This window comes from Alexandromys fortis, unplaced genomic scaffold (assembly GCF_014885135.2).
Source record: "Alexandromys fortis isolate MF-2015 unplaced genomic scaffold, M_Fortis_MF-2015_v1.1 scaffold_64, whole genome shotgun sequence".
In the NCBI taxonomy this organism is placed as follows: domain Eukaryota; kingdom Metazoa; phylum Chordata; class Mammalia; order Rodentia; family Cricetidae; genus Alexandromys; species Alexandromys fortis.
In genome coordinates, this window is record NW_026067976.1 from 835114 (window position 1) to 859055 (window position 23942).

Here is a 23942-nt window from a genome sequence, read left to right on the forward strand (position 1 = left end):
GCGCCGGGGGGGGCGGAGATGGGCGGGAGGGGAAGGGGGGCGGAGATGGGCCGGGGGCGGTGCGTGGGTCGCGGGGTGCTTCCGAACAGAATGGGCTGGGGGCGGCGCTTCTCACCTCTCGTGGCACACGGAGGCGACCGCTGGGCGAGTGCGGCGGCTGGAGCATGGGGTACAGGTTCCTGGTGACTGTGCGGATTCGGGAACGCGCAGATCGCCCACCCCGAGTGAAGGCTTTCGTGGTGCGGTTCCCGCGATCTTCGCGACACGGGTCAGCGAGCCGCGCACTGGCTGTCGTGGCCCTGGTTTTGATGCTAAGGAGGAGCCAGCGCAGAGGGCGGCCGCTGCACGCTGGACCAGGTAAGAAAGGCCCTCCAGAGCCCGGCGCACAGGGGCTGTGGTTCCGCGTGCTTTCGTGCATCTGACCCACGAGGTAGAAAGAGGACGCGTCCGGGTGCAGACAGGAGGGGGGAGGGGAGGGTCGCTTTTCCACTTTCGGGTGAGTTCCTCGGAGGTGGCGCGCTCTCTTTACCACATGGTGAATCTGAAGGCCCCCCACCCCGCTTCATACAGTCTTCCTCAATCCTGCGAAAAGTTTAGGATTCTCGAGTTTCTAAACCTGCTGCCTTAGAATGAGTGACTCCCTACGGTTCTCCGTTATGCTTTAGTAAGGTGCGGGCGTGTATACACATACACACACACAGACACACACACACACACTACTATAGGTAAAGTGGTTTTCTAGAACTCATAATTTCACCCTGGGGGCGGAGCAGAGGGGGGAATACCTGCTAACGGTCTTGTTTTCTAAGGGTTTGCCTATTTAGCCCCCATCCACCAGGCTGGCTCACATTGGGCCTGCGAGAGGGGCAGCGTGAACAAAGATTGACTTCCTAAAATAAGAAGACTTCGCGTTACGATTTTAATGTAATCAGTAGCAGATAGAGAAGCAAACACTCAATTCTTCAAGATTCCTCAGCCAGTATGGACAGTTGCAGTCCATAGAGTTGGAAACTTTTTACTGGCTGGCCTAAGTCACTGAAACATCTTTGGATAGTGCTTTCAGGATCCTCAGGTGTAGAACTTGAACGTGCGGTCCAGGAGGAGTCAGAAGTAGTCAGATTTTAAACATCCCAGACCACATTTAGCCTGGGTTTTACTTGAGGCCTACTGCTTGAAAAATAGAATCTGACACGTTTTATCCTCCCACCGAGTGATCTGGAAAACTGAAAGAAAAAAAAAAAAACCTGTGTAGATACTGTATGCTAAAATCTTAGAGCACACTGGGTCCCAAAAGTGAAGCTCCCACCCCCTGGGGAAAGCTTTTTATTGTAGTATCAATTGTCTTTTAGGCATGGATATGTAAAACTATTAACACTATCCAGGAGGGCTAGGGCAGCTGGAGCCCTGGCCTGGACCACAAAGAAAAAGAAAAAATGTAAAGAAAAGCTGTCAAAGTTTTGTTTGTTTGGTTTTTGTTGTGGTAGTTTCTTTTTCAAGAACGTGTTTCTCCGTTCAGCCCTGGGTGTCCTGGAACTTGCCCTGTAGACCAGGCTGGCCTCCAACTCACTAAGACAGCTTCCTGGGTGCTGATACTAAAGGGGCGCGAAATTTCATTCTTCCAAAAGTTAGTAGAGAGCATTGTTAAAGGTTTCTGTGACTTATTGCTAGATTTGATTTTAGTTCATTTCAAAACATTCGCAGGAACCAAGTCACCTTCCTTAATGGTGGGTTTTTGGTTTGTGTTTTTTTTTTTTTTTCTGTACAGCAAATGTCTACCCCTTGTAATATATTAGTTTGAATATAGTTGTTAGTGCTATGCCCTATTAAAAAGCTATTTTATGATTCTATATATTTCTCCCTACATAATTATTTTATATTAATAATTTGGTGCCTTTGGGAATCTGTGGAAAGGAAGTAGAAATTTTTAGCATTTGTAAATGTTATAATTGTATATTTTCAGGAATATAAAACACAATGCTGTAGCCATTTAGAGTTAAAGAAGGGACTGTAGTTCTTTTCCTAACATGCACAAAATCCTGGGTTCCATCCCCGAGAGGCAGAAGTAGGTGGCTGTGGTGGTGCTTTTCTGTAATTCCAGCTCTGGAGAGCGGAATGATCCTGATTCTTTGGGGAACCAAGCAGTAATAGAGACAGGAGAACACAGGACTTAAGGTTATCCTTTATGGCATTCATAATTCAAGGCAATCCTGGGATATTTGAGGCAAAATTAAACACAGAGTTGTAATATCCATTTATAATATTGGTTTTTTTATTTTTATTTATTTATTTTTGGTTTTTTGAGACAGGATTGCTCTGTAGCTTTGGAGTCTGTCCTGGAACTAGTTCTTGTAGACCAGGCTGGTGTCAAACTCACAGAGATCACCCTGCGTCTGCCTCCTGAGTGCTGGGATTAAAGGTGTGCACCAGCTGTAGTGCAGACTGTAAAGTATAAGAATAGATTTGTTGAAAGAAAGCGCTTACTGTTGCAAGTCAAAACCAGTTTTCAGGAATTTAATGTGGGAATTATCTCGAAGTGCTTCCAGTATATAAAAAGGCCCAATTACCAGCAAATATTTGATAGTAGAACTTATGGCGCGCATAGAATGTACCCAAAAAAAGGCCAATTTCCCAACTTTCTATTTGAAGCTAAGCATGTAATAGAAATATCTGAGGTGTTAATTACCAGGGTTTTTATAACTATGCACCTCATGTTTACATATTCCACCACAGTGGTATTGACTTAGGAATATACTTGGTGCTAATCACGTAAAATCACTCAGGCCCTTGGGGTGCAAATGTTTAAACGTTCCTTATACAAATTATTGACTATTGGTGCAAAGATGTCAGATGTCAATATTCTAACATTTTGAATTCTGTAGATGTGTTCATTGGATTTTTTTTTATTCCTATGCCTGAAAATGTGTTTAATAAAATTCTGTGAGGGAGTGGGGATACAATTCAGTAGTAGTCTGCAGAAGGCCCTGGCCCAGTTTCCAGTGCACGCAATACACAATACTCTTTGCTAAGCTCTGCCCTCCCTAGTATTCCTGGCTACTTAGGAACTCTCTCCTCCTTCTCCTCCTCCTCTCCTCCTCCTCCTCCTCCTCCTCCTCCTCCTCCTCCTCCTTCTACTCCTCCACCTCGCAGCCATTGCAAGGTCAGAGCCTTGCCGACCTTGCCGACCTTGCTGCTGACTGAAGCCAGTATTTCAGTATGGAGGTGATCCCATTGGTGCTGTGTTCTACACACAATAACAACCACCCTTTCCTTTTTATATTTTGATTGCCATCCTAGAAGCAGGATAACCTACTACTGTCTGTCTCTAGCAGTACTCTGGTTTACAGTTCTGCCACTCACACCGACTCAATTCTAGAATCACTGAGCATTTTGACCCGTGATTTCACCCCATCTCTCTTGTTCCTTCACACTACAGTACTTTGGGCCCCTCAAACTGAAACCCCGCTTCTGTGATTCAGTGCTTCTGTATTCTGGTTTGTATAAATGATGAGTATTATTTCATCCTCAAACTATAAAAATTATAGTATTAAGTATGAATTTTCCCTAACTTCAGATTTTCACATAGCTCATCTCTAATATGACCTTTTACAAGCACATTACAGGTAAGAAAAACACTTTTTTAGGTGTGGTCTCATGTATTTAGCCCAAGAAGGTTGCGAAATAAACATCTGAACACCTTCTGGGTGCTTGGATTTCTAGCAGTCGGCCACCCCACCTTGTTTATACACTCTGGGGACCAAACCTAGGACTTCCTGAGAGCTAGCCAGATCCTCTATGAACTGACCTTCATCCTCAGCCAACTTTATAGCACAGAGTGAGAACTTTACGTGAGCTTACTTACACTTGAACCTAGCTACCCTCAGGGAAGAAAATACTTGATGAAGATCAGTACAGGAAGAAAGAAAGTTGCCTAAAATTATAACAATATGGTGTTAAAGTATAACCTGGAATGAGATCATTATTAGGTTGGGATAATTATTAGGTTTTTCCCACTTTTCCCCTAGGTAGCCCTGACTAACCTGGAACTCTATGTAGACCAGATTGAGCTCCAACCACAGAGATCTGCTTGCCTCTGCCTCCTAAGTGCTACAATTAAAGGTGCGTACCACCAAGTTTGTTTGATTTTAATAGCCTCCCTTTGTAGTCCAGATTGACCTGAAATTTCCCTGTTCTCCTGCCTCAGCCACTGGGAGAGTGCAGGCGTGTGTGTGTGTGTGTGTGTGTGTGTGTGTGTGTGCCCACTCTGGCTGACATATTGACATACTTTTTTGTAAAACATTTAATATATTTTATACAATGTAAAATAGTTGCCTACAGGTACGCAATTATTTTTGTTTGGATTTGGTTTTTGTTTTGTTTTGTTTTGTTTTGTTTTTGAGACAGGGTCTCACTAGCCTTGACTGGCCTGGAACTCCCTGGGTAAACCGGACTGGCCTTGAATTCAGAGACCAGCCTGCGCCTACCAAGAGCTGGAAGTTAAGACCTGTGCCATCTTGCTCTTCACCCCACCCCACAACAGGCAATTTTAAAAATGAGACTTGGCATAGTAAACAATTTCCTCAGACTGGGAGGGACTGGGGACATTCACTTTTGAGTTTTATAAATTCATCTGATATCACTTATAGTCAACAAATTTCACTGCCAAAGCCTCTAGCACCATAATATTACACTTAGGGGTTGAACTAAGACTGTTAAATGAGTCAAGAACTGAGTTGTGAGTCTCTCGCCTCTATGAAGGTGGCTTTGAAGTCTGAGACTGCTAGCAAGGGCTGTGACTTCAGGCTTTAACTCTGCAGCACTAGTTCCCCAGACTTCAGGAAAGGATGCTCCTGCTGCCCTCACCCATCTCCGAGGCTCTTGGATGTTGGGTCTCATTTCAGCCTTGTCACCCTCCCTGCTATCCTTTCTCTTTGCTTACTCTCCCCCCTCCCCCCCCATCTCACCTGCTAAATTCATACTCAGGCATTTGAGTGACCACAAGCTGGGAATCCCTGGTTGGCAGAGCTAACATCTCAGGCGTCCTGTCCTGAGACACCCCCATGAGCACCAGTGAGTAGCTGAGCTCCACACAGCTCCAGCCCCCCCCCCCCTCTCTCTCTCTCTCTCTCTCTCCCCCCCCCCCCCCCCCCCCCCCCCCCCCCCCCCCCCTCACTCTCTCTCTCTCTCTCTCTCTCTCTCTCTCTCTCTCTCTCTCTCTCCATCTCTTTCTCTCTCCTTTCCTGTTTCTCCCCCCCCTCCTCCCCAGAGAAATGGTGATTAAGCTGGCGGCCAAAACAAGACCTGCTACCCAGGCACTCCTTCTGTTTAGTCCCCTCTTGACCACTTCCCTGCCCAGAGACACAGCCTCAGGTAAGATTTAATCAGATAAAAGTAACTGTAGGCGTTAGAGGCCTTGTGGGAAGGGGAGCCGCACTGTGCACAACAAGGGGTAGTGTCAGGCAGACTTAGACTTCTCTAGATTCTCTACATCACTAACTCAGCTGTTATTGAAGGGTTGATGGTGGCCAAGAGTAAATCAGTTTTATTTGGGTGAACACACAGAGCCAAAGCACTCCCAATCCGCTCTCCCCCCCCTCCCAGCCCCGCAGGCCATGTGGGGTCCAGGCCTCTCTGCTTTGAGATCGGAAGTGCAGCCACACCTTCAAGAGGCCAGCACTAATTTTCCAGTGTTGACTCTGCCTTCTCTTTGTTGTGCAATAGCCCTCAATTAGAATGTGCCCTTGAAATTACTAATCAGAAAGGAACCTCACCCACTTCAGGGATTCCGAGCAAAATATAGTCCAAGAAGACCTGTGAATAAACCTCCTACAAAATATCCCCCAACTTCAGGCCTCAACAGATCCTCCACGTGGTAATTCATGCTATGGGCTGTGTAAATAGGAAGCCCCGGTGGACTTAAAATTGTTGGTGCTACCAAATACCAATGTCATCTTTTTATTTTAAGAACAGATTAAAAGACACCCTTCTTTTCAGCTCCTCACTTGCTTGTTTCATGAGCCCCAGAACAGACACTGAATTTCTTTCAGCAAAACCATGGTCAGGAGAAAACGTGAAAAAGTGGGAAAAATAAGATACAAATCTTGCTAAAAGATTTAAAGTCACACAAAGTCACAATCCCCTCTAGAGTTTGGTTTTTGTTAGGAATTCTATATTGACCTTGCTTATGAAAATGAAAACCCATTATCACAAAAGACTTTTTAACTCAGTGTTGTCTCTCGGTGTCAAATCACCACCTCCTAAAGTACTCAGACAGAAACCGGGGAGGGGGGGGGGCTTGGGGAGGGAACTCTGGATGCACGGGGTCCAGGCTCCACCCCTGAGAAACCACACTCCCAATCCCCAAGAGAAATTGTGTCCAAGGAAAAGCTACTTTGTAGTAGTTTAGAATTGTCTGAATAAAGTTAACTAATCTCTTATGCACGTTGAAACTAATAACACTGTGCAGAGTTCTCTCCGTGTGTTTGCTTTCTTAATGGAAGCAGGCGAGAAACCAGAAATCGGAGGAGTGCAGCGCGCACAGCCAGGCAGAGGCAGCGGCAGCGCCTTGGCCTGAGAGCTGTTCAGGTGGCTTTCTCTCTCGCTCTCAATTTCTACCCCAGCAGAGTTCTGACAGATCCCTGGAGTCTGCACTGTCCTCAAGGGGCCTCTGGGCATGATTTGCAAATGTCAATATTGCTCATTTCAGATCTTATTTTTGCTTGTTTTTAAACTTAGCAAAGCCACTTAAAGTTTAAAGTTAAGTAAACTCTGGACTCCAGGTAGGAGAGGAACTGAATAATCAAAGAAGAAATTGTTTCACAAAATGAAAAAGAGACCTTTCCGTGTTAGAATTTGCAGGGGGGAATCTCAGGGCCACCAGATTTGTATAACCAAGGGTTCTATTAGGGAGGAGGACATAACAGGATATTTTTAAGGCTCACAGTGTCAGACTGAAAGTTGCATATACGAAAGCCACAATTCTAGGTATACTTCACTTTTTTTTGTACCAGGTGAATAAATCTCTTCATATGCATATAAATAAGGGTTTTTTATTTTATTATCTAAACCAGAATTGGAGTAAATAGAACCTAAAATGCTGTTTAAAAAGGAAGAAAGACAAAGGGGTTTCACTGATTTAAATAATTTATTTAGAATCAAAACCATAACAGAATGAAGCTGACAAAATGTCGGACCTTTGTGTGTCTGTAAAAGCCCAGTAATGGGAAGAGAGGGGAGAGGTGGATAATGGGGTGGGGGTGGGGGGGGGCGGGGGGATAGGGGGGTAGATGCCCTGAGCAACAGGAAGTGAAGTTGTAAGAAAAACTCAGAATGGAATCAGTTTCTCTGGGCCTTACCAGGGATCTCCTGTTACATGTGTACATTAATACAAAGTCTGTGCTTTACTTTCTCTTCCGAGTGCCACCACTTTTTTGCTCCTTTTCTGTTCAGTTGCCAGATCGGCTGACTAAGCATTTGTGTGATTCTTGCTTCCAATTTAAAGAAACAGCAGCCATCTGACTCCCTTTGGTTGAAAATCCTCTTCCACATGAAGAAAAGTAGCATCTTTGTTTGAGATGAGTAAGCGCCCCTGTAAAGTGAGATACTTTGAACTTTACACGCCAAGTAGCTGCAGCAAAATGTTTTCTATGGAATACCGCATTTCTCAGAAAGACGCTTATCCAGTCATTCTTCTGAAGTTAGATTTTTCTCTCAGAAGTGATTATGAGGAGCTCAGTGGAGAAATTTGATCCGCATTATCCCAGTTACCTTAGTGCTCTTGCGTTTTTGAAGTTTTACTTTCTCTTGTGTTGTTTAAAGATTAAGGCTCAAATAAGTATCACAACCTGTCAACCGCCACTGGTTAGTGACTTTTTACTGCCTTTGGTTGCCTCTGGAATTAAGAGCACACACACACACACACACACACACACACAATTTCATTTTTTTAATTTCTTCTAGCTAATACTATTATGTGAGCTGTTTTGAGGGGTTATTTGGCTGTTTGGTGAGGCAGGATCTCTCTCACTGTGTAACCCAGGCTGGCCTGGAATTCATAGCCATCCTCTTGCCTAACCTTCTGAGTGCTGGGACCATAGGTGTGCACCTCATGCTTTGGGGTTCTATACATTTTTGACCCCCTTAAGTCAGTATGAGGATATATGTCCCAGGAAATATTTACTGATTCCATGGAAAGCTACAAAACAATAGGCAATATGATAGTAACTAAAGTTCTTGACTTCCCCAAGTCATTGATCTCATAAATTTAAACTGAAACCTCTCATAAACATAAATCACTTGTTCCTGCATTATTTAGAAGCAGCAAATGAGAACCTCTGAACTAATGCAGGAGCAGTTTGAAGCAGAAGAAAGCTCATTGTTGGTATTCATGTGGCCTACATCGGGTGCTGTTCCCATAGCTTCCTAGCTGGTGTGGCTTCAGCAGGGAGCTGTAGAAACTTCTCTGCTTCCACTTTCTCATCTGGAAGCCCGGGGGTGGGGAGAGTAGCTTATAGTATTTATATAATGAGAAAAAGAAGGAAGTAGAGCATGTCGAGACTCACTGAGAACATCCAAATAAGGCATGGATATCATCAGTCAAGTCAAGCATCCGTATGCAATCACTGTAAACTTACCTTCTTTTAAATCTACACCGCACAGAAGCCCTGTAGGAAAGCCTGTAGGGTGTAATGCCACTTGCTATCAGGATAAAACTTATAATTTCCTATAGTAGAAAATCAGTATAATCATTGAAACTAAAAGTATTGTTATTAGCTTGTTTTTAATCTCAAAAAAAAAAAAAAGGTCAATGGCCTGGAATAGGGGTTTCTACAGAGAGCACTTTATTGAAGTTTACTCAAGACAGTTTTTAATACCGTTGTGTGTGTATGTGTGGTATGTGTGTGTGTGGTGGGATATGTGTACAGAAATATTAAAGTCATCTTCAAGCCCTTCAAGATGTCTGAAATGTAGAATTCAATATTTTGAGTCATTTGTAATAACAATTTAAAGAAATTATTCAGAATTGGGATTCCAGACATACAAAATGCACAACATACCATTCTTCCCATTGTCAGAGGGCAAAGATTTTGTTTGTTTGTTTGTTTGTTTATCAGGGAAAATCTATAAGGGATTTTTTTTAAAGGAGGTAGAACATAAAAGTTTGTCAAAGGTAAATTTTGCATTTCCACTGTTTTGCCTAGTTTTCCCTGGGCCAGCCTAGAATACAAGGTGAGACTGTCTCATAAATTTCTGCTTGAAATACACACAAAGAGAAAGTGGTAGGTGACAGCGCAGAGGAAACATTGGACACAGGGATCCGCCCCAGAGTCACTTCCCATGATTTAGTGGCTGTTTTTCTCTGGAACTTCTTTAGTTGGAACACAGGTCCATCTATTACCACAGTGCTGTTCTTAGAGAGTTGAGTCCCCAACAGGAGAATTAATCACAACTATTAGGAGGTTATTTGTTGAGTTTTTAACATGTACAGGAATGCGCAGTTACGAATCAGGGAAAAGCAGAATTTGATTTTGATGGCCTCTATGAACAACATGAGAGAACATGTGTGTGTTCTAAACTCATCTTTATTTATTTATTTAGAGAAAGCCCAGGTTTTAATGGATGCCAGTGCTCCCAGATGGCTCTCTGGGAAAAACAAGGGAAGGAGAACCGGGGAGATCACTCATCTTTATTTATTGAGAATCCTCTGTATACCTGGATTTTCACAGATCTAATAGTCCCCACAAAGACCTTTATTAGGTGAATTTATTTTCTTGCAGACTTCAGGAAGCTTAAATAATTTACTTAAACCTGGGGAGAGAGAACAAAGGAACAAAGAAAACAAAAAAATACATAATTTATTTAAACTAAGCCCAGATTGCTTGGTGCAAACCTATAAGCCCAGCAGTTGGAAGCAGGGCCCACCTGGGGATTCCTGGAGCTGGTGAATAAGGGGTCAGTTCTCTGCATTCTCTCTTGGTGGGTTTGTCTGCGATCCAGTCCCTCGTTTGTGTTCCTTCCACAGTTATTTGAAGGATCTGTCATTCCCATCACACACGTGTCCAAGGCAAAGTAGCTGTGGTCATGGAAAGAATATGGGGAGAGAAAATCATTCAAGATCTACAGAAAATAGTGCCAGTCCTGTAATTCCAGTCCTCAGAAGGCAGAAGCAGGCAGATTCAGGGTTCCAGAGCAGCTTTCTGCTGTTTGGTTTGTTTTGCTTTGTTAATAAAGTCTATAGACACTATTTATTAACCGGGTAGCTAGGACTGTCATATATATCTATATAACTGCGTGGTAGAGCGGTTGACGAGTCTTCGTGCTATACCTTTGGGGAAATTTGGAACGTTCTCATAAGCAGGAGTGAAATATCTTAAATGGTACAGGATCTTCAAGGTAAAGACTTAAAAGCAAGGAAGGGAATTTTTTTCAGCATTGTTATTTCTGTGTGGCACAATTTCTTGTTTTCTTCATGAAGTTCATTTCCTGGTGTCTCTCTCTCTCTCTCTCTCTCTCTCTCTCTCTCTCTCTCTCTGTCATTTTAGCTGTGTTTAAAGGCACATACCACCACCACCACCAAGCCCTGGTTTTTCTACATGCGTGAGCTACAAGCATTCAAAATGAACATGGAAAAACATCATCCACAATGGCTGTGACTACTAAGTGACTTCTGGAGGGACCTAGGGACCCAGTTTCTGACACTGTATTTTTACTGACAAATATCGCACAAGCTAGTACTTCTTACCCATAGATATCCTGCTGCATTGATTCAGGCTTTGCCGTTTATCTGAGCACTCAGAGAAAAAAAAAATTGCTGAGTTGCATACCACAAATGCGCTGCACCTTAGTCAACAGGAAGACATCTGTCTGGGAGACAGAAGGGGCCTCTTGCTGAGAGCACGGAGCCTGGGGGTTGGAACTGTGCTTGCTATAGAAGCACTCTTGGCTTATTTCATTCTACTTTGTGAAGGAAGGATAATACTTTTTATTCCGTAAGAGAGTGGTCTTGTTAGGAATGATGTATGTAACACTGAGTAATAAATGATGACCATTATGATTTCCTTGACCACTTGAATGGATTTCTTATTGTCTCTATTTCTGTGTCTCTTAATTATATGCCTGTCTACTTGTCATCAAGATGAGGCTTCCCATTATATATGCAAATAAGCATGTATGTATATCATGCAGTACACATATACATGCATGTCCACATACATGCAATTGCTTTTTCATCTATTTTCCCTATAATAAGCAGTTTCTCAACAATCAGAATGCATTTACATTAAAATAGTTTAGTTAGAGAGTGGTTATTTCCTTGGGCTGCAAAGTTAGCCTATGGCACATAAAATCTACTCTTTAAGATATTTTAATGGTAAAATTTTTATTTTTAATCACACTTGTTTTGTACACATTTTAAAAACTCTGCCTATAACAGGTAATGCACTTCTAACTTCTCCTGAAGATGGTTTTGGTATTACTTGGTTGTATTCCCAGGTTCCAAATCCAGTTAGCAGCTTGGAAACTGAAGCTGAAACTTTGTGACTTGCCTACAATTATGCATCATGTCTTCAAAAGATGGCATCCTTGCTGTGGTCCTGCTTGAGCAGGAAGAGAACATTTATAATAATTTTAAATAAACAGGTGGAGCCCCAAAAATGTTTAATTTGTCACAACTAATAATTCCCAAGAATTAACAATCCTGTTTGAGAATCTGATCTTCTCAGGGGCTAGCCTTTCTCCATGTGAAATATTACCATCACTTGTCATATTTATCAATTGAGAAAGTTTTTCCTTTTATAAAAAGTTAACTAAAATTTGACGAGATCACAATAAAAAGGCATTGCAATTGGACTATTAGATTATTAAATGATAACCATTATGATTTTCTTGGCCTCTTTGAATGGATTTCTTATTGTCTAGTTCTCTGTCTCTTCTAATTATATGCCTGGCTATAATAAATAATGAGGGTTCTCATTATTTATGCATGTAAGCAGATTTTACATGCACTCATAGGCAGAGGCCTATAAACAGGCATATATGATTGTGATCTTGTCTGCTCTGTGACTTTGAACAAGGGACACGTGCCTCCAGTTGCAGTGCCTTCACCTGGGGAAAATGGCAGCTGCGTCTCAAGAGGCTGCTGCTTTGACTCCAACAAGAAATATGTTTCTGAGCGAGTAATGTCACTCTCTCAGTGAGTAGTGTCACTGAATTGTAAGAGCTAGGTGGTGTCACATCTGAGTGAGAGACAACAGTATTTCAGATGAGAAAGAAACTTTGATCTGAGTATACAGCCACAACCCCCAGCCAGTTGCATTCAGTTCTGCCCTTATTGCATGCTGGCCGCCTTCTGGGTCTCTGATGAAGGGCTAGACTGTAAATGGTGAGAAAGGACTACAAAGCCTTCTACAAAGCCACAGAGGAGTCATTCATGCTGGGTTCAGATCTCCCTTGCACTGATGGCTGCTTCATACCCAGATTCCTGTTCATAACCCTCACCCATTGTTCAGTATGTAATTCTAATAAACTCCATGGCTCCCCACAGTGAGCTTGGTGGCATTTCATGGTTTGTCACTGGATCCTAGGAGGAGAGGGTGGGTTATGTCTCCTCAAGAAGAGAAATTTTAGCCACACCTCACAACTACCCCTCCTCTCTCACTTCAGTTTCCCTTTCAGCCCAGGTGCTTTAGTCTCTTCTGGTTCCCTGTACCTGTTTCACCTGCGTCCCTGGGCTTGACCAATCCCAGCAAAGCTGGAAAGGCGTGCCGGCCTATCCATCCCACCGTCTCCTGCTTTCCATCTGACTTCTTCACAGCTCTCTTTGCAGACTTCTCTTCCAGAAGTTGGTTCCTATTTTGTTTTCCCGGCTGCCCAATATATCTCAGTGATATTTCCCTGCACGTCTGCACCTTGACTCCTCTACCTGGAGTAACCTCCTTCTCCATCTGAATACACAGAAAAGTCCAGGTTTGAACCTACAAGGTCTAACTCCAGAGCCCCTTCCTTTAGCCTACTCCCTACTTCTCTACTCTTAACCAGGAGACTGAATTTTATATTTTACTCCATGTGGAGTGTTGGCATCAGGTCCAAGCTGAGATGGATGAACAAATTTTGAGTGTGGTAGTTTTGTTTTGCTTTAAATCTAAAAAGGGTTTGTACCACTATTATTTATTATTTATAGTAGCAGGGCCCATACACAGATTCCATCATCTTGGATGACCTCTACTGCAAATGCCTGCGCTGGTGTATACTTACCCAAAGCCCATTGTTGATATTTTATTTTTTTGTTATATTTTTATTATTTAAAAAATTTAATTTAAATATATATTGATCATATTCTGTCCCTCCCACAAGTCCTTCCAGATCCTCTTCCCCCTCACTACTTACCAAATTTTAAGTTCTTTATTTAAAAAAAAAATACAGCTGGGTGGTGGTGGTGCTCACCTTTAATCCCCACACTCCAGAGGCAGAGGTAGGCAGATCTCTGTGACTTCGAGGCCAGCCTGGTCTACAGAAGTTCCAGGACATCTAGAGCTGTTACTCAGAGAAATCCTGTCTTAAAAAAACAAGAAAAACAAAACACCACGCCCAAAAAAGTAGCCAAGTAAAACCACGCACATGCACGCGCGTGCGCGCGCGCGCGCGCACACACACACACACACACACACACCAAACAAACAAAAACTATGGAATCCATTGTATCTTGATCAACTACTCCTGAACATGAGAGCTACCTAGGAGTGGTTGATATACCTAGAGTGTCATTACATTGTAAAAACTGATTTTCCCTCTCCAAAAAGGTATAAATGACAATTCAGTTGTTAACCTTTATCCTGGTGACTAGGTTTTCATTTATTCATTTCATTTTTAAAATAAAACAAAATATAATCAAGATAAAAACACATAGAAGTTGGACAAGATAAACCAGCAGAAAGAGCCCAAGAGAAGGCCTTTATAAGAATCAGAGACCCACTCATTCACACCCTCAGGAATTTCATAAAAACACTCAGCAGGAAGCCATGATATGAGCACAGACCTGTGCAGAGCTGTGTAGAGCTCGCTCGTGCGTGCTACCCAAGTCCATGTGCGCTCATTCGTCTGAGCGTTGATCCTGTGGGTTTAGAGGGCCCTGTTTTCTTGGTGTCCTCCATCCCCTCTTACACTCATCTGCCTCCTTTTCGGCAGGAATCCCTGGGCTCTGAGGGGACGGACTTGTTGGAGATACTCGGTTTAAGTCCGAGTGTTCCAGGTCTCTCACTCTGCCCTGTGTTTGGCTGTGGGTCTCTGTGTTTGTTCCCATCTGCTGCAGGGGGAAGCTTCTTATGGTGACTGAACACGGTCTTGAAATGCCAAAGCAACCCTCTGCTCTTTAGTTGCTGTTTAACTTCCTTGTATTAAATGCAGGAGTAAAAGAAAAGGTCTTCGTGTTTTCGGTGATGATTGTTTTTTTTTTTTTTATCCTCGGTTATACCTAATATTCATTAAAAATGAATAACGTATTAGTGTCGTGCAGTCGAATTGCTGCAGTTCTTAATGTTTATAAGCATATCAAGTCATTTAAACGCACAACAGCCCCATAAAAAATAGGCATCAATTATGAGCAAGAAGATTGTCCTCCAGGGACTCCATTTCCTCACTTTTGTATTTGCGTACAGAATTCTTCTCTGGCTGTTGTTTAAAAGAACTCACAATTTTAAGAGCTAGCACCCAATACCATAACATCAGAACGGTTTCTGAGATCCCTCGCCAAGAGGCGGGTTTCACAGGGCGTGTGGGTCAGAGACCCCGGGCAGGCAGGAAACTCTGCAAAATTAGTTGTTTGAGCTAGGATTGCTGGCATTTCAGAGCCGCGAGAACGTAGCTCTTTCTTCTGAAGAAACGAGGCCATAATCTTTGCCTATGGAGTGAATACCTTAAGTTTCAGTTTGGCGGTGAAAAATACCCGCCTTCATTTTTTTTTCTAAAACCCGAGTATTGCATTGGGGAGGAAGGAAACGGGAGAGATTTCACGCTGGTGGAGAATGGACTAGCTCACCAGCTCAAGAACCCCACGTGCTCCTCTTTTGCGCGCCCGGAAGGAGCTTAGCGTCAAGGGGTGTCTGGGCATGGGGGTGGGGTGGTCTGCGCGGGCAGCAGGTGCCCCCACCCCATCCTCTAGCATTGCTGCAGCCTCCAGCTCTCTGCAGAGACCCGACGTCTCTTTTGCAGGAGTACAGAATACCGTTCCCTCCACGCCCGGGGCGGGAGGGGGCGGCGATGGGGGCGCGGGGAGGGAGGGGAGGGGCGGCGATGGTTTCAGAGACGTTCTATTCGGGGGGTGTTCAGGGCGAATTGCGCTTCCTATAGCAGACTGCGGAGCCACGTCAGGCACTGGGAGAGGCTCGTCCCCCACCAACCTTAGAGGAAGGAAGGAGGGCCGGGCTGGTCACGCGAAGGCGGGCTAGGCACTGAATCTCGAGAAGGAGGCGATCAAGAGGGGAGCGATTTGGAGCCGCGATGGAACTCATGGCAGACACGCTGGCTAGGGCGGCGGCCCAGGGCCGCGAGCACGAGGTTCGGGCTCTGCTGGAAGCCGGGGCTTTGCCCAACGTTCCGAACTGTTTCGGTCGCACCCCGATTCAGGTAGGCACAGGGTGTCTTATTTGCAGTGGGATGGTAACTTTCATACGAGAAAAGCCAACATCTCTGGGGAGTTTTCTGGGTAACCCTGACTGCAGTGGCCGTTCAGTTACCATTTAGAGAACATCCCCCCCTAATATTTTGCTGCCCTCCGCCCTCTTTAAACTAACTTAGTATAGTGTACCATTTTGGCATCAAGTTTTCAAATTCTCGTGACTGAGAATTATTATTTGTTCTCATCCATTGTCAGTAGATTATTTCTGGTTTTGATTTCATCAATTTACTAAGCTTCAACATAGGAGGGAATTTTTTTTTTTTACCGGCTAGTAATATCCATCCATAACCATTCTTTCTAATTCTCACAAAGAAAATTCCCATGAAACAAATAAGCACTCTTGAAAGCCTGTGCATAGCAAGGTAAAGGAAAGTAGCACCAGTTGCAGCTATGCAATACAGAATACATTTTACACACTTCAAAACCACACAATAGAAATAAAAGTGTTTGGAACCTTGAGATCTCTTACAAGTCTAGCGTGGAGACTGTGAGGCTAGACAGTATGGGTGGTTGTACAAAATAGGTATGAGCCTTTTAAAAAATAATCTGTCTATGGGTTACAGTTTAACATCTGAAGCATTACCAGCCTCTGGGGAGTTGGCCTTTGGAGTCCTAAAATATGTAAGAAAAGACTTTATTTACGGAATACAGAAAAGTTAAAAAAAAAAAAGTCAGGTCGATAGTTTTGACCGCCATTTAATAAGAGAAAAAGAGGAAATCGTTTTGGTTCAGAACCTTAACCAACTTGTTGTTTGAGACAGAAATCCTTAGTTTCTAAAAAGAAAAAAGAAAATAAGCCGGGTCTGGTGGCCGATGCCCTTAATTTCAGCACTCAGGAGGCAGAGGCTGGTTTACAGATCGAGTTCCAGGACAGCCAGGAGACTACACAGAGAAATCCCGTGTCAAACAAACAAAACAAAACAAAACAAGAAAAACCCCAAAAGAGAGAGAGAGAAGAGGAGAGGAGAGGAAAGGAAAGGAAAGGAAAAGAAAAGGAAAAAAAATCAGGGGACACAGTTCAAGGTACTTTTTTCAAAGGGTGTAGGCACTCTCCACATTTTCACTTATTTTCGCATTTTTCAACCTTTTTCTGTGCCATAAAAGATGTGAGCAATCTTTAAACCCAAATTTATAAGCAATTATTGAGGACTTTAACATACACATAAAGCACACAGTATTTTTTTTTCTCTCTTTCTGTAGTTCGCTTACAGCTTTCCTGGAAGCTAAATTAGTTCCACTTTCTTCAGGGGAAGATGCAACAATACTAATAACAACTAATTATGCTATCTTGATCTAGAAAAAACTGAGTGATTCATGTTTAAAAACTCAGAACTCTGGGGGGCTATGTCTCCTGCCTTCCTTCTCTTTGGCTCCCAGCAGCAGCCAGTCCTGCCACGTGGTGGTTCTGAAGTTGCAAAACTATCTGTGGCCATCAAACCCCAGCCCCTCTACCAAATGTTAGTGCCGGTTACACACACACACACACACACACACACACACACACACACACACACCAATGGTGAATCTAAAAGGATGACCTGCTTTCCAGGAGATGCGAGAACACAGAGCAGAAAAACTGATTAGGGAGCCAAAAATCCTTGAAGATTCACTCTTCAAGCTTATTTCGGTGGCGAACTTCTTGGATAGCCAGATTTTTGTTTGTTTGTTTGGTTTGGGTTTTTTTTTTTTTTGTAATGTTGCATGCCAGACTGTTAAGACTGTTGCTAATATGATTCTCAGAAAGAGTCTTGAGGCTAGTAAAACTTTCAACTGAAAAAGAGGAGGTGGCAGCTGGAGCACCCGCTTGTAGAGGAGGCAACACAGGGTGGTACACAGAAGTAGGGGTGTGAGGAGAAGGGTAGCATCAGGAGTAAGACTTGCTCCCAAGGCTGGTTGCCCGTGCTCAGTTTGTGATTGTTATTAGACACACAGTAGGCAAATACAACAGCACATCAATTATATCAGCCTGGCACCACCCTTAACTTCCTGTAGTCCGAGTGCAAATTCTAAACCTGTGGCCAAGTTTATTCTAGTGGGAGCACGTTTCTTTATTCTTTACCCTAAATAAAATTGAACTGTAAGTTCTCTGGAAAAAAAAAAAAAAAAACAGTGTTTGGGGGCTTTCTCCTTTGCTCTAAAGCAATTTCTGCCTAGTTTATTTTCCAGGTAACTTTACAGCGCTTTAAATCTTTTACTGCTCTGATTTATTTATTTAGTTGAGAGAGGGGGTCTGTGTGGCGGACAGAGGACAACTTGTAGGAAGTGGTTTTCTCTTTCTACCCTATGAGTCTGGAAAATGGAAGGTCGGGCTTGACAGAAAAGCGGTTTACCCGCTGAGCGATCCTGCTCACCCTAAAGAGCTTTTAAAAGTTGCCTTTGTAAGTAAAACAACCTGGGGAAAGCCTTATGTGATAGCTAATACAATATGACTTTCATTCATGCATTGAAATTGAAAACAGGTGACTGGAAGTTAACATTCCTATTGGGGTTGTTAGCATGACTTCCAGCCTCAGAACTAAGCTTCCAGTTTAGCAGCCCAACTACTACTGCTTAGGCTTATATCTAGCTGGGTTCTTTATTATTTTGTTTGTGTATAGGTGTTTTGCCTGAGTGTATATCTGCACCACATGCATGCCTGATGCTCACCTGAGGCCTGAAGAAGGTGTGGGATCCCCCCAGAACGTACACATCACACAATACTCATTTGCTTTTCTGGTGACTGTTGATTCCATTTCAGAATTCCTCTCTGGTGGACGGAGGGAGCTAAAGGTCAGAGCTCTTGCTTGGTGTGCACACCAAGGATTAAAGGTGTGTGCCACCTAGTTTAGGATTGGTTTTATTTCCAAGACAGTCTAGGAATCAAGAGCAGGCCTGCAATCACGGTTTCTTGGGAAGGGGCTTGTACCAGGACTGAGGGTCCAAAGATAGGCTTTCAGATCTTAAACTTGAGAAGTGTTTTTTTTGTCTTATTACTATTCTAACAAATCATGTTTTTTCTTTTATTGTAAATAGATTTCCCCTCATACACCATATCCTAATTACAGTTTCCCTCCCAGTTCTTCCCCACCTTCTTTCCTTTAGTTTGTAAAAAAAGAAAAAAAAAATAGGCAGCTCGGGAGACTGGCTTCCAACTTGATATGTGAGCGAAAGTTCTGACCCCCTTCCTGTATCCCCTGAGTGCTGAGAAGACAGGTATGCAGGATTTATGTGGTGTTGGAGTTTGAGCCAACACTTCACACGTAAGGTCTTATAGTTGCCTTTATGGTCAACATGACAAACTAGAGTAATTTAAAAAGAAGATACCTTAAGTAAGAAAATGCTTCCATCCGACTGGCCTGTAGGCAAGTTTTGGGGTGCATTTTCTTGATTTCTGATGTGGAAGGATCCAGCCTAGTGTAGGATACCTGGGGAGGTGGTCTGGGTTGCATAAAAAAGCAAGCTGAGCAAGCCGGTGAGAGCATTCCCCCATGGTTTCTGCTTCAGTTCCTCCCTGAAGGTTTCTGGACAGGTTCCTGTGTTGGCTTCCCTCAGTGATGAACTGTGATACCCTTTCTTCCCCAAGATACTTTTTTTTTTTTTTTTTTTTTTTTTTTTTTTTTTTTTTTTTTTTTTTNGGTTTCTCTGTGGCTTTGGAGCCTGTCCTGGAACTAGCTCTGTAGACCAGGCTGGTCGCGAACTCACAGAGATCCGCCTGCCTCTGCCTCCCGAGTGCTGGGATTAAAGGCGTGCGCCACCACCGCCCGGCCCCCAAGATACTTTTTTAAAAAAATTTATTTTATAAAAATTGCTGTGTTACCATGGGTGTTGGATTCACTGGAACTGGAGTTACAGACAGTTGTGAACTGCCCTGTGGGTGCTGGGAATTGAAGCCAGGTTCTCTGGAAGAGTAGTCAGTGCTCTTAACCCCTACGCCATCTCTTCAGCCTTCACCAAGATACTTTTGGTCACAATCTTCATCAGGGCAATAGAAAGTGAACCAAAACACTAGGCAAACATTCCACCAATGGAGCCAGTTACACACACGTTTAACAAGACTAAGACAAACACAGCATTGTCAGTATGAAATTATAGGAGCTGGAAGTCTAAAATGAAGGCTATAAGTCAGAACCTGTTTTCTTTTTTCCCTAACTTTAGTGGCTATTAGCCCAGGACTCCTGCATCTTTTCTTTGACCTCTGCATCCCTGCTTCCATCTTCCCTTTGGCAGGATATTTGTGTTAACATTGAGCCTACTCTGGTAGTCCAGGATAGTGTATCTCAAGATCCTTAGTATAGCTATGTCTGCAAAATCTCTTCTCTCTATAACATGTTCACAGTTTAGAGGATAAATAATTTATAATGAAAAGGGAACATTAATATTTTAGGGACATTTTAGACTTTCTGATTTTAGACTTCAAGGAATACAAGTATAACATCCCAGGAAGAAAAGGTTAACAAGTTTTGTGAGAATTCTGGTTGTCTTTTTTTTAAGGTTTATATATTTATTTTATGTATATGAGCACTCTATTGACTTTATGCCACAAGAGGGCATCAGATCCCACTACAGATGGTTGTGAGCGGCTACGTGGGTACTGAGAATCGAATTCAAGGCCTCTGGAAGAGCAGCCAGTGCTCTTAACCGCTGAGCCTGAGCCTTCGCTTCAGCCCCTCTAGCTGTTTTTTATCAACCACTTTTAGCAGTTACCATACAACCATAGATCGTCTTTTTTTTGTTGTTGTTGTTTGTTTGTTTGTTTTTCGAGACAGGCTTTCTTTGTAGCTTTGGAGCATGTCCTGGAACTAGCTAGTTCTTGTAGACCAGGCTGGCCTCCAAGTTACAGAGATCAGCCTGCCTCTGCCTCCTGAGTGCCATTAAAGGCATCTGCCACCACCGCCCTGCTCAAAGGAAGAAAGTGCAGTATCCTTGCTCCTAGTGATGTTCTACAAAGGTTTGAGCACCATGAAAGCATGGGAAATACCCTATTAACTTGTGTGTAAAAAGAATGGAATGGGCGGGAAGGGAGCAGCAAATTGGTACAGGAAGCCCTTAAAGGGTAGAACGTCTGCACTGGGTAGTTTAATATAGTGATGAGGCTTCTTAAATGGGTCTTCTTTCTCTGTCCCTACCGCACGCTAGCCTTGACCCCTCTACTCTTCTTTCTGACTCTTTCAGGTGATGATGATGGGCAACGCCCAAGTAGCCAGATTGCTGCTGCTCTACGGTGCGGATCCGAACTGCGAGGATCCAGCCACCCTCACCCGACCCGTGCACGATGCAGCGCGGGAGGGCTTCTTGGACACCCTGGTAGTACTGCACCAGGCGGGAGCGCAGCTGGATGTGCCTGATGCCTGGGGTCTCCTGCCGATAGACCTGGCCCTGGAATGGGGTCATGTCGATGTCGCGTATTATCTGCTTATAGCTCAGAACATACAGCAAGCATAGCTTCTGCTCAAGCACCCCCAGGTGAGCACAGTTGGTCCAAGAGTTTCAAATCTGAACGTATCTGAAATTCGTTTACCGATGGAAAAGTTGAGCAGGGTCAGCTGGTTGCCTTCAGCTCACAGAGCCAAGTTGTGGGGCAACCTAAGAAGATGGAACCCAAATGAACTAGAGAACATGAACGCTGTCCCATAAATCCCAGCTGTACCCACCCACTTACCCCTGGTCAAGGCCTAGGTGGAAGTCAGGAGGGCCAGAGGTCTAGGGTTCGGTTCTGCACCGTGGAGCAGCAGCAGGACCTGGCTGCCGCTTACTGAGCCTCGGTTTTGCTGCTTCGCAAACCTGCCTGGTGGATTGATCACGCAGTTTCAAACCCCTAGGCCCTGTTCTTCAGCCCGCAACTTTGTCAACCTCGGCCCTTTACCTTCTCAATGGAAAAATTTCTAGCCCTCCCTCCTCCCCGCGAGGGGGTTGCAGTCTCCCCTTCTAAGGAAAAGCGACTCCTTTCTTTCCTGTCTTTTCAACCTTTCCATTTCATGCTGGGGACTCAGCTGGTAAGAGCGCACTGCTCTTCCTGAGGCAGGATACCCAGTACAGTACCCACATCAGACAATTTACAACAGCCTGGAATTTCAGTTCCAGCAGATTCGATTCCTCTGGCCTCAGTGAGCAAGAGCAACAAGCACGCGCGCGCGCGCACAAACACAGCACACATTATTTAAAATAAAATCTAAGCTCTCTACTTCTTGGAGACATGGCTAAACCACAAATCAGTATAAGCCTCTTCTCCCTTTCAAAGCCTTCAGCCACCACAAAGGCTTTCTTTTCTTGTATCCCCACACACGAAACTTCATATTTAAAGTCGTTTATTGTCTAAAAAGAAAAAAAAATTAATTAAAATAAAATATATAAAGCAATACACCAAAATAACATAAATGTTTAGTGTAAACCATGACGTAGAAATTACTAGAATATATACTGGACCAAGGGCGCTGAAGAGTCTCGCTCTGGCCCTCTGGAAGTGGAAGTGTTAACTGCCGACACAGAATCCAAGTTGCCAGCCAGGAGAGGCTCCGGGCAGGCTGGTCCTTATTCGGTGGTTCCGATTTCTCCCAGTGCAGACGTCTTCCAGGGAGCTTGTGGGAGGAAACCTGTCTTCAATAGTAGGCTTGCAAACCGGAGGGTCCATTTTGTGATAAGAAATCATTAATAGGTTTGCGGGGGCGGGGGGAGAGGAGAGGGGAGGCAGATGGAAGCGGACACTGCGGGAATCCTCGGCCTTCCAGAACCCGAGACGCGGCCTCCGGGGGAGAGGCCGGGAGCTACTCTTCCCGGCTGTCGCAGGCCGGGTAGTATTCGCCACCCGGTTTTTCTTCCTCAGCTAGGCCCAGGACCACTCACACCGCTTGAACGGGAGGGAAAAGCCGGGACTGGCGGGGGTCTGCGGCTGGGCTGGCTGGAGCTGCCGTGAGAGCCTAGCGGGGGCGGGGCGGAGGGGGAGAGGGTTGCTGCACCAGCCCGGGGCACTGCCGAGGCGGGGCAGGACTGGAGCCTACCGAGCTGTTTTCTAAAACGCGTTTTCTCTCTTTTCGTTTCCTCAGACCACCCCTAAAGTCTGGCTAAGTTCCTCATCTCACTCGTCCAGTTCTCTCCCTTGGATCCACGTCTGGAAAAAAGAACGGCGCTTGGCTGGTCCCGATTCGCGTCTGTGATTCTAGCGTGTGAGAGGCTGGGCTCGAGCACTTTGCTTTACAAGGAAATAAAAGGAAATAATACCTTTTAAATGTCCTCTGGTTTTTTTTTTTTTAACATAGAATTGCCTTCCACTGTCCAAAATCCCGCTTCAGCTTCCATTTCTATATCATTTTACTTCAAAAAGTATTTTGAAATAAGCTCGTTTCTTGTGAGCAGTGCTCTGGCGCACCCCCCAACCCTACCTGGTTCTGTCAACGTAATAACAGCCATTTAGCGAAATAAAGTTCAAAAGGGTTATTGACTCTTCTATAATTTCCTACAAATTTGCAGACTCTTAACTAAAAATAGTTTTTATCCGCTCATTCCGTCAACATTTATTATTAGGGCACTGTGCCAGAGACAGGGAATCCTCACATAAAACACCGAACTAGAAGTTTTAACAATTTCACTGAATCACAGACAACATTATCTCTGATACTTTGTTTCGTGTACCTTCTACCATAGACAAAACGCACGGATCTCAGAAACAAGATTTATCAAACAAAAATCCTTGTCTTGAGGTGTGCTTAAGATGGTGGACGGGAATTCCAGGGAGCCTGGGTTTGCACACTTGGCCCTTGGTCATGACTTGACCACAGTTAGCTAAGTGGTTCGAGATTCTTTGCTTAGGTAATATAGCAGACCCCTTACCTCACGCCTCCCTTGCCGGCTGGCTGCGGAGGACTGTGGGAATCCTAGCTGAGCTGGGGTTCCCTGACAGTGACCTGGGGAGAGATTGCCAGCTAGTGGCGCTCCAAACCCCAGAATGCAATGCGCCACCAGAGCTGGAATAGTGCTGCGCTGCTACCCAGGCTCATCAGATCATGGCTGCTACATTTTTTTTTTTTGTCTGCGTCACGTAATCCTGTTTTTTAAATGTACAGTAAGGGTCAAGGTGTCACACATCTATACTCCCTATACTCCAGTCCTCTTGAATCCCGAGACTGGAGAAGTGTGCGTTCCAGGCCAACCTGGGCTACACAGTGAAACTCCGAGATCTCACGGAGAGAGATCACAAATGACACCCTTGTTGCTGTGCAAAGGACTTCCTCATCTCGTCCCTACACATTTCCCCAACTGTAGGGCGCTCCCTCCCCACTTCTACCGTGGATGTGGAGGTTCT

The 23942-nt window shown here is 44.2% G+C and overlaps 1 protein-coding gene and 1 long non-coding RNA gene across 3 annotated transcripts; both read left to right on the plus strand.

Moving 5' to 3' along the window:
- The first annotated feature begins 58 nt into the window (after positions 1 to 58).
- Positions 59 to 22869, plus strand: LOC126510708 (cyclin-dependent kinase inhibitor 2A-like). 2 transcript variants are annotated; one of them, XM_050157390.1, is made up of 3 exons: positions 59 to 357; positions 20819 to 21109; positions 22687 to 22869. In XM_050157390.1, the coding sequence occupies exons 1-2, from the start codon at positions 165 to 167 to the stop codon at positions 20989 to 20991; spliced, it is 366 nt and encodes a 121-aa protein (XP_050013347.1). In that variant the 5' UTR covers positions 59 to 164; the 3' UTR covers positions 20992 to 21109; positions 22687 to 22869. The 2 variants fall into 2 exon arrangements, with proteins under 2 accessions (XP_050013347.1, XP_050013348.1); XM_050157391.1 differs by lacking the exon at positions 59 to 357 and adding an exon at positions 15345 to 15615.
- On the plus strand, positions 5212 to 11059 carry LOC126510724 (uncharacterized). Its single transcript, XR_007594474.1, has 2 exons — positions 5212 to 5367; positions 10539 to 11059. It is a non-coding gene; the product is annotated as an uncharacterized lncRNA (long non-coding RNA).
- Positions 22870 to 23942: the final 1073 nt, after the last annotated feature.